At 36.9% G+C, this 14,088-nt stretch overlaps 1 protein-coding gene across 1 annotated transcript in view; it reads left to right on the top strand.

Moving 5' to 3' along the window:
* Positions 1-13,525, top strand: part of LOC127860964 (endoplasmic reticulum junction formation protein lunapark-B-like) — a 39,810-nt gene extending 26,285 nt beyond the window's left edge. The window contains exons 9-11 of the mRNA XM_052399296.1: positions 2,882-3,058; positions 10,611-10,721; positions 12,264-13,525. Of these exons, the coding sequence (XP_052255256.1) occupies positions 2,882-3,058; positions 10,611-10,721; positions 12,264-12,472 (497 nt within the window). The 3' untranslated portion in view covers positions 12,473-13,525. The remainder of the gene's footprint in view (positions 1-2,881; positions 3,059-10,610; positions 10,722-12,263) is intronic.
* Positions 13,526-14,088: the final 563 nt, after the last annotated feature.

Raw genomic sequence — 14,088 nt, 5'->3', positions numbered from 1 at the left:
TCCCAGACGTATAGAAGATGCCAGTAAATACCGTTGAGCGTTAAGTCATTTTCTGTTATTATATCGATGCTGGGAATTTAAATATATATGGTACGACAAGATATCCAGCTTCTTACTGACCTGTGTGGTGTTAATGTGATTGTTACTCTGGGAAAACGGGGTTAAGTGCATGTGTTGAAAAGTCGTCCCAGATTAGCCTGTGCAGGGCCGCATATTTTGTTACGAGGAAGTCTTTTCTGAGCAAATATCCATTTTAGGCCTAAAGTGTCGTCCCTGATGAGCCCAGGGGGCTAGCACTGGCTAATCTGGGACAAACTTTATGTACATCAGGGGTGGTATTCCAGAAGCATCTTAAGTAAAATTTTATTTTTAACCAGGTTTTCTGAAGGAATTAACCAGGTTTTCCGAAGGAAAAAACTGGTTATTAGATTGGCGAATGCGGGCGGGCTGGCTGGCTGGCGGGCTGGCGGGCGGGCGGAACAAGCTTGTCCGGGCCATAACTATGTCGTTCATTGTCAGATTTTAAAATCATTTGTTCACCATCATTGGACGGTGTGTCGCGAAAAATAATTACGTCGATATCTCCAAGGTCAAGGTCACACTTTGAGTTCAAAGGTAAAAAATGGCCATTAATGAGCTTGTCCTGGCCATAACTAAGTCATTCATTGTGAGATTTTAAAATCATTTGGCACATTTGTTCACCATCATAGGACGGTGTGTCGCACGAAAGAATCACGTCAATATCTCCGATGTCAAGGTCGCCACGACTAAAAATAGATTTTTTTAAAAAACAAACTTACAAAGGGGGTTAATTTTGTTTGTTCATTTCAAAAGTTTAGTTTGAGTTTTCTCCCTTTATCAGATTTTTTTTTTCACAATGAAAACCTGGTTTTGTGACAATTTTGTCCCTTGTTATCCTTAAATTGGGAATTTTTCTTAAGTGTTTCATTTCATACTGCAATAGTGAGGCATCAAAAATTACATCAAAATAACATCATTACATCAGTGTTATTTGAAGAATACGAAAACAACATACATGTCTTTATTCAATAAAGAAATACAAAACATTGTAATTTTGAACTAAAGTAAAAATATTCAATTCAAGTTGTTTTCATCAGATCTTCACCAAACTTGGTCAGATATTGTAACTAGATGATGTCTAGGTCAAGTTTGAATATGGGTCATGCTGGGTCAAAAACTAGGTCAAGGGGTCACTAAGTACGTTTTCAACATTGAGCATTGTGTCCTCTCTCTAATTCGAGTAGTTTTCATCCTAGCTTCACCAAACTTGGTCAGAAGTTGTATCGAGATGATTTCTAGGTCAAGTTCAAACATGGGTCATGGCAGATCAAAAACTAGGTCATGGGGTCACTTGCGTTTTAAACATTGAGCATGGTATCCTCTCTCAAATCAAGGAGTTTTCATCTGATCTTACCAAACTTGGTCAGAAGTTGTATCAAGATGATATCTAGGTCAAGTTTGAATATGGGTCATACCCGCCAAAAACTAGGTCAGGGGGTCACTTTGTGCGTTTTTTAAGATTCAGCATGGTATCCGCTCTCTAATTCAAGTAGTTTTCATGCAATTTTAACCAAACTTGGTCAGAAGTTTTATCCAGATGATCTTAAAGGGATCTTTTCACGCTTTGGTAAATTGACAAAATTGAAAAAAGTTGTTTCAGATTCGCAAATTTTCGTTTTAGTTATGATATTTGTGAGGAAACAGTAATACTGAACATTTACCATGGTCTAATATAGCCATTATATGCATCTTTTGACGATTTTAAAACCTAAAAATTATAAAGCGTTGCAACGCGAAACGTTTGAATAATTTGGAGAGTTCAGTTTTTGTCGTTAAATTTTGTGAAACTACGAAGATTGCTTATATAAGGTATAAAATACGTGAAGAATGTGTACTCGGCGGAATAGCTCAGTAGGCTAAAGCGTTTTTACTTCAGGACTCTGGCAGGACTCCAGGGGTCACTGGTTCGAAACCTGGTCCGGGCAATGTTCTTTTCCTTTTTTTAATTTTATTCTTGATTTTTTACTGGAGCTTTTACTATCCAATGTTTACATTTATCGATATAAAGCATTTAATGAATAAGTTAAAAAATGCCAAAATCTGTGAAAAGGCACCTTTAAAGCCAAGTTTGAACATGGGCCATGCCAGATAAAAACAAGGTCACATGGTCACTTAGTTGGTTTTAAATATTGAGCATGGTGTCCGTTTTTTTGTCACGTCTGTGGCAAAGCTCAAGTTAGGAATTAACCCTTTCCCACAAAGTGGGTAGGTGAAAGTGGAAATGTCTATGTGCAAACAGCATAAAACCAGAACAGCCTGTGAGTAACTGGCAGTCTGTTCAGACTTAATGCTGTTTGCTGCTCATCCATATCTAAGGTTTGCAGATGAAGCCTTAAAAAACTTGAATCTAGTAAGAAAGGTCTTTAATTAAATATATATTTTTCTGAGGGACTACAAATGCGGGAAAATGCATATCTAAGTTATAAAGGGTTAAGTAATAGAAAATAAAAGGAATGTAAGGTTAGTCTGATGTTCAAATTTTGTATCAGTCTGGGGCGACATTTTACGCATATGCATTTACCCTTTACCACTTAGATACATATTTTGATGCATTTGTAGCCGATAGAAAGTTACATTTAATAAAATACATATCTTTCTAAATTCATGTTTTAACGGCTTCATTTCCAACCCTTAGTTATTTATGAGCAGCAAACAGCATAAAACCTGAACAGTCTGCGAGTTACTTGCAGGCTGTTCTGGGTTTGTATGCTGATTGCAAAAGCCATTTGCTTCTTATGGGGTAAAAGGTTTAGCCAAGTTTGACCCGAGTATGGCTCATATCTGCTGTTTAACATTTCAGGTCCCACCCCCCAGGGTCCCCCTCTTCCACGCCCAATTCTTCCCCGAGAGCGCAGCATGATGGACCGAGTACTGGAGTATCTGGTGGGAGACGGACCCCAGAACCGTTACGCCCTCATCTGCAACAACTGCCATTCGCACAACGGCATGGCCATGTCGGAGGAGTTCGAGTACATTAGTAAGCGATTGTAACCTTTACCACTCTGTAGCAACATGAAAATGGCTGTATGCAACCATCTGGATGTTTAGGTTTTATGCTGTTTAGTGTTCATCAGCATCTTAGGGTTGCAAAAAAAGCCTCTCTATCAGAAAAGTCTTCAATTTAATTGTTTTTTTAATTGACCCAAAATCAATTAAAATGTGTGTCTGAGTGGTGAAAGATTAGGACTCGGTTGATTGAAACTAAGAAGTTAAATTAATATGGATTTGTATGTAAAAACCTCCTTAAATTAGTCACTTAGGGTCTAAAGTTGTCTTAGGGGTATTAACATATCAGTAATTTTGAGTTTCTATCTTTCTATGCGTTTAAAAGTCCATGGGCACTTAAGTAAGCAACATTGGAGTCTTTTTTAGTTTTTATGAGTTAGAATTTTCATATGTTCTTATGTTTTTATGCTTTTAAAGAAGGCACTTAAGTTTCTATGCTTTAAAATGTCAGTAGGCACTTAAGTTTCTATGCTTAAAAATGTCAGTAGGCACTTTAAGTTTCTATGCTTTAAAAATTGTTTATATTTACTTATGGTCACTTGATAATAACGGTCAATTGCAGACAACGGTCAGTCTGGATTCCCTCCCACAAAAATCATTCTATATTACACTTGAGAATAACGGTCAATTGTCCATAACGACCAACCGTCAATATATTTCACTCCAAAACTTTGAATTAAAATTATACAGTTACACCGTACTTTAGGTTTATGAAAGCGAATCAGCTTTTATTGTTCGGTCGTGACGTCAATCATTGAATGACATGTGACAAACTTTATTTAAAAATACATCCCAATGAATGTTATACAAACTGTCAGATTTATTGAATGAACGAGATGCATGAGCAAACAACAATTCAATCGTTGATAAAGTCATAGATTTAGTTAAAAAATAGCTATGAATTAAATCACTTAATAAGACATAATTCTGTATCATTTAATAGAAGTTATTTATTTTATTATCTCATCTATTTTTTGAAAAAAAATTATGAGCTATTGTCATCACCTTGGCGTCGGCGTCTGCGTCGGTGTTGGCGTCCGGTGAAGTTTTGCGTTTATGTCCACTTTTCTCAGAAAGTATCAATGCTATTGCATTCAAACTAGGCACACTTACTAACTATCATGAGGGGACTGGGCAGGCAAAGTTAGATAACTCTGGCATGCATTTTGACAGAATTATGTGCCCTTTTTATACTTAAAAAATTGAAAATTTTGGTTGAGTTTTGTGTTTAGGTCCATTTTATTCCTTAAGTATCAAAGCTATTGCTTTCATACTTGTAACACTTACTAACTATCATAAGGCGACTGTGCAGGCAAAGTAATGTAACTCTGACTGGCATTTTTACAGACTTTTGTGCCCTTTTTATACTTAGAAAATTGAAAATTTGGTTAAGTTTTGTGTTTAGGTCCACTTTATTCCTACAATATTAAAGCTATTGCTTTCATACTTGCAACACTTATTAACTATCATAAGGGGACTACGCAGGCAAAGTTATCTAACTCTGAATGGCATTTGGACGGAATTATGGGCCCTTTATACTTAGAAAATTGAAAATTTGGTTAAGTTTTGTGTTTTGGTCCACTTTACCCCTAAAGTATCATAGATATTGCTTTCATACTTGGAACACTCGCAAACCATCATAAGGGTACAGTGAGAGGACAAGTTGCATAACTCTGGTTGTCATTTTTACGGAATTATGGCCCTTTTTTGACTTAGTAACTTTGAATATATGGTTAAATTTTGTGTTTCGATCCACTTTACTTCTAAAGTATCAAGGCTATTGCTTTCAAACTTCAAATACTTTCATGCAATCATGAGGTTACTGTACCTGGCAAGTTGAATTTTACCTTGACCTTTGAATGACCTTGACTCTCAAGGTCAAATTATTAAATGTTGCTAAAATTGCCATAACTTCTTTATTTATGATTAGATTTGATTGATACTTTAACAAAACTACTCTTTCCTGACATACCACAATAGACTCCACCCAAACCATCCCCCGTCCCCTGCCCCCCCCCCCCCCCCCCCCCCCGAATCCCCCCTCCTAATTTTTTTTAATATTTATTTTTTATTTTTAAGATCATCTCACTAAATGACCACCACACCCTCACACTATACCCCCCCCACCCCACCCCCCCCAATTTGTTTTTTGGAAACGGTTAAAAAACACAAATATTTATTTTAATTATTTTATGTTTGAAATACCGTCCAACCATCGCACCCAAGAATCCCCCCTCCCCCCCCCCTCCCCCCCCCCCCCTCGAATCCTTCCCCCCTTTTTTTTTTTTTTTTTTTTTTTAAGATCATCTCACAAATGACCACCACACCCTCACACTATCATCCCCCCCCCCCCCAACCCACCCCCCAATTTATTTTTTTTGAAACGGTTAAAACACAAATTTTTATTTTTATTATTATGCCCCCCTTCGAAGAAGAGGGGGTATATTGCTTTGCTCATGTCGGTATGTCGGTCTGTCTGTCGGTCGGTCCGTCCACCAGGTGGTTGTCAGACGATAACTCAGGAACGCTTGGGCCTAGGATCATGAAACTTCATAGGTACATTGATCATGACTCGAAGATGACCCCTATTGATTTTGAGGTCACTAGGTCACAGGTGAAGGTCACAGTTACTGGAAATAGGCATTTTAAGGATTTAGCATGGTTCAAACAAGGGAAACAACTACCGTTTATGCATGTAATTTTTGTTACAGCATTTGCCTCCCTTGTAATATATTTAAATTTTACCAAATGTAAGGCTAACTGCATTTTTGTAATGCATTGTATCAACCACTACCACCACCACCACCACCACCACCACCACCACCTTTTTTGTGAATTTTTTTTTCCGCATTTTTGGAAGATAATGTAAAAAATGTCCACACCCCCACACTATACACCCCTCTTCACTCCACCCCTCCCTCCTTTGTGATTGAAAATGAGGGTCCCTTCACCTTTAAAAAGAAAATAGATGAGCGGTCTGCACCCGCAAGGCGGTGCTCTTGTTATGTTTAGTTATCAGCAATTAGCCTTTGAATTACTCTGTGTGCGAACGACTGGGTGGGTTAATGATGTAGCAATACTACCAACTGACCAACTATCTAAAAAGTGGTGATCCGAGAATAGAGGTCCATTGTCGATAACAGTCACTTTGGCCATTTCCCTTGACTGTCCACTGTTCTCAGTTTTTACTGTATTTGATACCTTAAGTTATTAAGGCTAGGTTGACATAAATATGAAGATAATTAATTTGAAAAAATGAGCTGCCAATGACCAATGCAGGGTTAGTATCCATGGGTACAATTAAGTATATATATTTCCAGTACCCGGGGTACATAAAAGTATACTGGGGTACTTTTAAGTAGTACCTGAGCCAACAATGACGCTCGATTGGTCATTGTCGGCTCGGGTACTACTTACATGTACCCTGGGTACTCTTACGTATACTTACATGTACCCCGGGTACGATAAATATACTTAATCGTACCCGGTCAATATTAGACTGTACCCGAGTCGTAATCCCGCCTAAAATCCGATAGTCGTAAAACGCGCTACCGATTATCTTAAATAAACTTCTCTTTTAAAAAATTTGTGTCAACATGCTTTGTGTGTAAGAGTTTCGATAATATAGATGCCATTTTACAGAAAATTGACATAATTGTGAATATAATTAATTTCAAAGTAATAGCCGACAACGACCGATTTAGCGTTAAATTTTCCGGGTAAGTTTTAGTATATTTACCGTACAAGGGGTACATGCAAGTATACTTAAGAGTACCTGGGGTAAATGTAAGTAGTACCCGAGCCGACAATGACCAATCGAGCGACAATGACTAGGTAACCAGGTGAAATCTTAGAAAAAACTTGTTACTGTTCGAGAGGTAACAACTATGACTCAATATTGATGAAACTTGGTGATAATGTTTGTCTTGACAATTTGTAGGCCAAGTTCAAATCTGGGTAAAGTGCTTTAAAAAAGTTTGTCAACCGGTCATATCATAGGAAAACTTTGTAACCACTCTAGTAATAAATTAAGCTTTTAACATGTGAGACAACTCATATTAATATTGATTTTTTTATTTGCACAGTTACTCCCCTTTCAGAGCAATGTTATTCATATCAGTTTTCTTGTAGGTTTCATTTGTGTGCTATTGTGATTCGAGGTTAGAGATATTTTGTGCCCCCTTTTCGAAGAATAGGGCATATATCACTTGCATTGTCCATCTGTATGTGTGTGCACAATTACCTGTCTCAGTCATAACTTTGCCATTTATAGATGGATTTAAATAACTTTGCACAAATGTCAACCATCGTAAGATGCCCAGTATGTAGTAGCACCTGTCTCGTTACCTCATAGGTCAAGGTCACACTAAGCAGTTACAGGTAAAATTTGGCCATAAAACAGATCAAATTCTTGTATTATGGATAACTTTGTCATATATTGAGGTATTTTGCAATAACGTGGCACAGAAGTAACCTTTCATAATACGATATGCATTTTGCTATTCTGATAGTATTCTTTGAAAAAAATCGAAGAAAATGCTGATTTTAGAAATTCAGCAGAAGACATTTTAGCAGACGACAAATTTCCCAGCATGCAAAGGGTTAAAACACAATTTTTTGGGTTGATGCTCTAATTGGTCATTTGGGAAAAACATATAATTTGAGATTTGGAATGGAGCCAATAGAAAAAATACTGCAAGAATTTGGTGTAACCCTTTGCATGCTGGGAAATTTTTCGTCTGCTAAAATGATGTCTGCAGAATTTTTAAAATTAGCTTTTTCTTCGATTTATTTCAAAGAATACTATCAGAATAGCAAACAGTTTGGATCCTGATGAGACGCCACGTTTAGTGGCGTCTCATCTGGATTCAAACTGTAAGCAAAGGCCTTAAAAATTCGGTTCCAGCACAGAAAAAGTTAAAAACTGTTTAAATGGCTAGCTAAGTCTCACTGTAAGCACAGAATAAATAAAAAAAGACTAACAACTTTCTTTATTCATATTAGGTAAAAGCTGTTATTATTGGTACAAATTGTCTTAACTCTTTACCACTTTCTTAGATACGTATTTTGACGCAATTGTAGTACCTCAGAAAGTTAAATTTAATTAAAGACTTTATTACTAAATGCAAGTTTTGAAGGCTTCATTTCCAACCCTTAGATACTGATGAGCAGCAAACAGCATAAAACCTGAACAGACTGCGAGTTATTGCAGGCTGTTCTGGTATTACACTGTTTGCGCATAGCCATTTTCACTTTGCTTCTAAGTGGGAAAAGTTTAAATAATTACAGAATCTGAATTATTTTTATGCCCCCTTCGAAGAGGAAGGGGTATATTGTTTTGCACATGTCCGTCGGTCTGTCGGTCCATCTGTCCGTTTCCGTATGATACATCAAGAACGCTTAGGCCTAGGATCATGAAAATTCATAGGTACATTGATGATGACTGACAGATGACACCTATTAATTTTCAGGTCACTAGGTCAAAGGTCAATTTCACAGTGACTCAAAAGACAGTTAAATGGTTTCCTGATGATAACTCAAGAATAATTAGGCCTAGGCTCATGAAACTTTATAGGTACATTGATCATGACTGGCAGATGACCCCTAATGATTTTCAGGTCACTAGGTCAAAGGTCAAGGTCACAGTGACAAAAAATGTATTCACACAATGGCTGCCACTACAACTGACAGCCCATATGTGGCGCATGCATGTTTTACAAACAGCCCTTGTTTTTTAAACAAGTCTTTAAAGATGTCTGTTTTTTTAGAAATGCCTTTATCACTTTACATTAAAATGTCAGCGCAAAGTATTCACTTTGTTTTGAACAAACCCTGAGGATATTTTTTTATCTACAATTTTAGTAATAAAATGAATATGGTCTGTCACAAAATGTCAAAATTAACTGACAGCTGGTTTCCGACGGCCGTGTTTACTTATTACCCTAGGGGAAATAACTTTAAATAGAGAAAAATATTTCTCTGATCACTCTAACTTTAAATGCCTTTAATTTATTCTCTCTATTTTCATTTGAAATATCTTAATTTTAACTTGAAATCCTCTGTTGTCTGTTTTCACCTGACAATAAACATACTTTCCTTACTTATAATAAAAGAGAAGCGCATGGCTGATATTAGACAGCCTGTATAACAGCAAATTACCTTCACACGCCAGTTTGTTGTTATGGGTCAAATTTTTGGGCCAAAATTGGGCCTCATTTTTAATCTAAAAAAGTATTTTTTTTTCCCAAATGACTGTCTAAAATTCCAAATAAAAGCTTTCAAAAAAAAAAGGAAAACAAAAAATAAACGTGCTATAATCTTAATGTCATTGTGACTAAGTGTAGAAGGCACGAGTCAGTCATGCTGGCTGAAGGTGAAGGTCCCATATGAAGGTCAAATGTATGAGCCCCTATTTCTATTTCTGCTCTATTTCCAAAGCCTTTGATGGGTTTTCCTGTAACTCTTCTATAAGCTTGAGGTCATTGTGACTAAGTGTAGAAGGCACGAGTCAGTCATGCTGGCTGAAGGTGAAGGTCCCATATGAAGGTCAAATGTATGAGCCCCTATTTCTATTTCTGCTCTATTTCCAAAGCCTTTGATGGGTTTTCCTGTAACTATTCTATAAGCTTGAGGTCATTGTGACTAAGTGTAGAAGTCATGAGTCAGTCATGTTGGCTGAAGGTGAAGGTCCCATATGAAGGTCAAATGTTTGAGCCCCTATTTCTATTTCTGCTCTATTTCCAAAGCCTTTGATGGGTTTTCCCGTAACTCTTCTATAATCTTAAGGTCATTGTGACTAAGTGTAGAGGTCATGAGTCTGTCATGCTGGCTGAAGGTGAAGGTCCCATATTTAGGTCAAACGTTTGAACCATTATTTATGTGTTTTCCCCATATTCAAAGATTTTGAACTATTTTCATGTATATCTGCTATAATCTTAAGGTCATTGAAACAATATGTAGAAGGCATGAGTAACTCATGCTAGCTCAAGGTTGCACTTGAAGGTCAATAGCCTTCATTAGCCTTCATTAACCTTTATTGAGCATTGATGGATTTTCTTGAAAAGTTTATTAAAATTCGGAAGATGTACAGAAGTGAAGAGTCAGTCACTCTGGCTTAAGATCAAGGTCGCTACTTCAAAGTCACAAGAATCTCATTGTATTACAAATACAGAGGAGAAAAACTTGATGCAAACATATTTAGATTACTTTTGATCTGAAATGGCTCTTGTTTATTCTTAAAAATACATTTAATATATATATTTATTTATATGTATTATGTATTTTCATTTAAAACTTTTTTTTTTAATTAATAAAAATAGCTGTGAAAATTTATTTAATATATTAGCTTTCAAAGTAAATTTCCTGTATAGTTATGCGATTTATTTATAAAGAGGCATGGTGGAAGTCAAATGTGCAGGGTGGAATCTTTAGCTTAATCAGTTAATGTTTTAGTAACCTTTTTTTCCGACGTCCAAAAAATGTGCCAAATTTTGTTGTTGAATATTATCAATCAAATTTTTAAGCATTCCACTGCTGTTACTGCTACACAATCAACCCTGCTAGAAAACAGAGGCCATTTGCTCCAAGAATAGAACCACCGCCAGCTGCGCAAAGGGTACAACTGATAAGCCCAGGTATGTTCTTTTCTATAGTTTCATCCATTCCTATAGATTCAGCCGTCCCCTTATTTTGAAAATTATGACATAATTCTAACAAAACTTCAGTTATTTGATGTTTATTTCGAACAGTATAGTACATGGCAGTTGTTTTTTGGTTAAAAACATGTGAAGTTTAGAAAGGAAAAAATATAATTTTGGCAAAAATTTATCAAAATTTGCTACATAATTTGTAGAAATACCAATTGAAAAAGGTAGCCATGGTGTAATGGATATGGTGTACGCCCAACGGCTGGGAGGTCATGGGTCCATCCCCACCGTGGGAGCGTTCTGTAGATCTCCCCCAAAGACACCAAGTACTGGTTCTAGGCCCAGGAAACGGACTCAAGAGCGTTTATATTATAAGCCTTAGGCTTTCAATGCACTCGAGCTAAAATAAATAGGTATTCACTATTCGAAATGGTGTTTATTAGTCTATGAGTTTATTTACTAAATGATAATATCAAAATTATTACAAAAAATTAGTGTTTACCTGTAAAAATGATGCTTGAACAGACTAATAGGAAACATATTCACAAATCATGTTTGCTGGGGTTCCTTACTAGACTTAATTATAAGTCCCACTTGTGTAGAAAATGTTTTCATTCAGTATAAAAAGTCCAATTCAACTCTTTACCCTTTCCATCTCAGAAGCAAATTGAAAATGGCTTTTGCAACCAGCATAAAACCAAAATAGCCTGCGAGTAACTCGCAGTCTTTCCAGGTTTTATGCTGTTTGCTACTCATCAGTATCTAAGGGTTGGAAATGAACCCTTTAAAACTTAAATTTAGTAAGAAAGACTTTAATTACATTTAACTTTTGAAGGGACTACAAATGCATCAAAATACGTATCTATGTGGTAAAGGGTTAACCGAATATGCAGGAAAAGACGCTACTGGCAGTTCTTAGAGTTACTTTGCCTGGAAAATGGGTAATAGGCCGGGATATGAACAAGCAACAGCCTTAACCATTTACCATGTAGATACGTATTTTGACACATTTGTCGTCCCATAAAAAGTAACATGAAATTAAATACCGTTAAAGGCTTCATTTCCAACGCTTAACCTGTAACCATCCATTCGGCTTTTGGTTTGATTAGGTTTTTTATCAACTTTTTTTTTAGCATTTTTCCACAAACAACCTGCAAACTGATGTCGACAGGTAACAGGTATTATGTTTGTTACAATGTTTCAGGTTGAGGTTGTTTTTTTTTACATACAATTAGGTATCAAGAAGAATTTTGAGCTTAACCCTTTCAGAGCGGGAACCGAATTTTGAAGGCCTTTGCAAACAGTTTGGATCCAGATGAGACGCCACAGAACGTGGCGTCTCATCAGGATCCAAACTGTTTGCTATTCTGATAGTATTCTTTGGAAAAAAAATCGAAGAAAATGCTATTTTTAGAAATTCTGCAGACGACATTTTAGCAGACGACAAATTTCCCAGCATGCAAAGGGTAAAACTTAAAGCATTCAAGAAGCAGCAGACCAAGATTCAAATATTTTCTTATCAATTCACAGATGAGGGCACTGATTCAGAAGGTGAGGCCGAGGAGTCCAACGATGGATCCCCGGGAGGCTCCGGCTCAGACGGGGGCACTGGATCCCGGGGGAGCACACCTGACAGTGAGATAGTCGAGGGGGACAAGCATGGGGAAACCATGGAGATTGATGAGAGTGAAGAGGCTCCTCAAGGGGGAATTAAGCAGAGGGGGGAAACTGAGGGGTGAGGATTGAGGGTAATCAGGAGTGGGGGTGGGCTGGTTATGGGGGGCTTTGATAGCAGGGATCAGTTTGATTAATCAGGTTACATTGTGTGATAGAGCGTGACTTTTTATTGATGGAATTCATCACTAAACATTGAAGGGTGTAAGAATTCTGCTCAGGGGTAGTGGGGGGGGGGGGGTTCTTTTGTTAGAATTCAGCTCATTGATGAGTGGAACATTTTTGAAAGGGGTTGAGAAAAGAGCATATGGGGTGCATTGATGGAGGCTCCTTATCACTTAGATTAATTGTGTGTCCATGACCAATGCACGCTGAGTAGTGCAAATCAAAGAGATTAACAAAATGTGTTTCAAATCTTTTGGAAGCCTGTGATTTATGTAGTTCAAATCTATAAAGCTTTAATGTAACTTTATTTTGAGTTCTGTATATGCATTGTCAACTTTGGATGTGTTTGCAAATATTAGGAGATTAATGATCAGAACTGTTAACCCTTTGCGTGCTGGGAAATTTATCATCTGCTAAAATGTCGTCTGCTGAATTTCTAAAATTAGCATTTTCTTAGATTTTTTTCAAAGAATACTATCAGAATAGCAAACAGTTTGGATCCTGATGAGACGCCACGTTCTGTGGCGTCTCATCTGGATCCAAACTGTTTGCAAAGGCCTTCAAAATTCGGTTCCCGCACTGAAAGGGTTAAACAGCCATGACGTGTTTTGATAACAGCTTAATTGCCTTTGTAAACTTTTCAAAGCTCTGCCAGATTTTGGTGGAAACTGAGTTCTGGTTATTAGTGGAGTGCTGTTATTTGTGATATTTCTGTGCAAAAAATGGTTGCCATAGATACTGAAGCACAACATTATTTGTTTCTTCCGCAACTATAATATTGTTCATTTTTGGACAACCAACAACTGCCCTGCCTTTGTGTGTTTTTGTCCCCTACGGGTGAAACCAGAGGGGACTTATGGTTTGCGCTCTGTGTGTCATTCTGTCTGTCAATTTGTCAGTCTGTCACACTTTTCTTGATCGTGCGATAACTTTAAAAGATCTTCATATTTTTTCTTGAAACTTGAAAAATGGAAAGATGGCAATATGGAGATTATGCACGTTGTTTCATTTTGTTCCTACGTCAAGAATTCTTGTTGCCATGGCAATAAATAGACTAGAAATATTGCTGAAAATGGTTATTATTCTCCTACCAGTTTCACCGGAGGGGACTTATGGTTTGCGCTCTGTGTGTCCGTCAGTCAGTCAGTCAGTCAGTCTGTCACACTTTTCTGGATCCTGCGATAACTTTAAAAGTTCTTAATATTTTTTAATGAAACTTGAAACATGGATAGATGGCAATAAGGACATTATGCACGTCATTTCATTTTGTTGCTACGTCAAAAATTCTGGTTGCTATGGCAACAACAAAAATATATAAAAAAAATATTCTGACAATGGTGGAGCCGGTAGGGGACTTATATTGCTTGACAATAGTCTTGTTTATTTTTACTTAGTCTAGTACTATGCAGATATTGAAGATATTTTGAATATCAGATATTTATTAAGTTGAAAACTGGCATGATCATGCTCTTAGATATAATTACTCTGTATGCCCTGGGCCTCTTTTCACAAAACA

Source organism: Dreissena polymorpha, chromosome 15 (genome assembly GCF_020536995.1).
Source record: "Dreissena polymorpha isolate Duluth1 chromosome 15, UMN_Dpol_1.0, whole genome shotgun sequence".
In the NCBI taxonomy this organism is placed as follows: Eukaryota; Metazoa; Mollusca; class Bivalvia; order Myida; family Dreissenidae; genus Dreissena; species Dreissena polymorpha.
The sequence above is the reverse complement of the archived record's forward strand: the minus strand, read 5'-3'. Positions and strand labels throughout refer to the sequence as shown.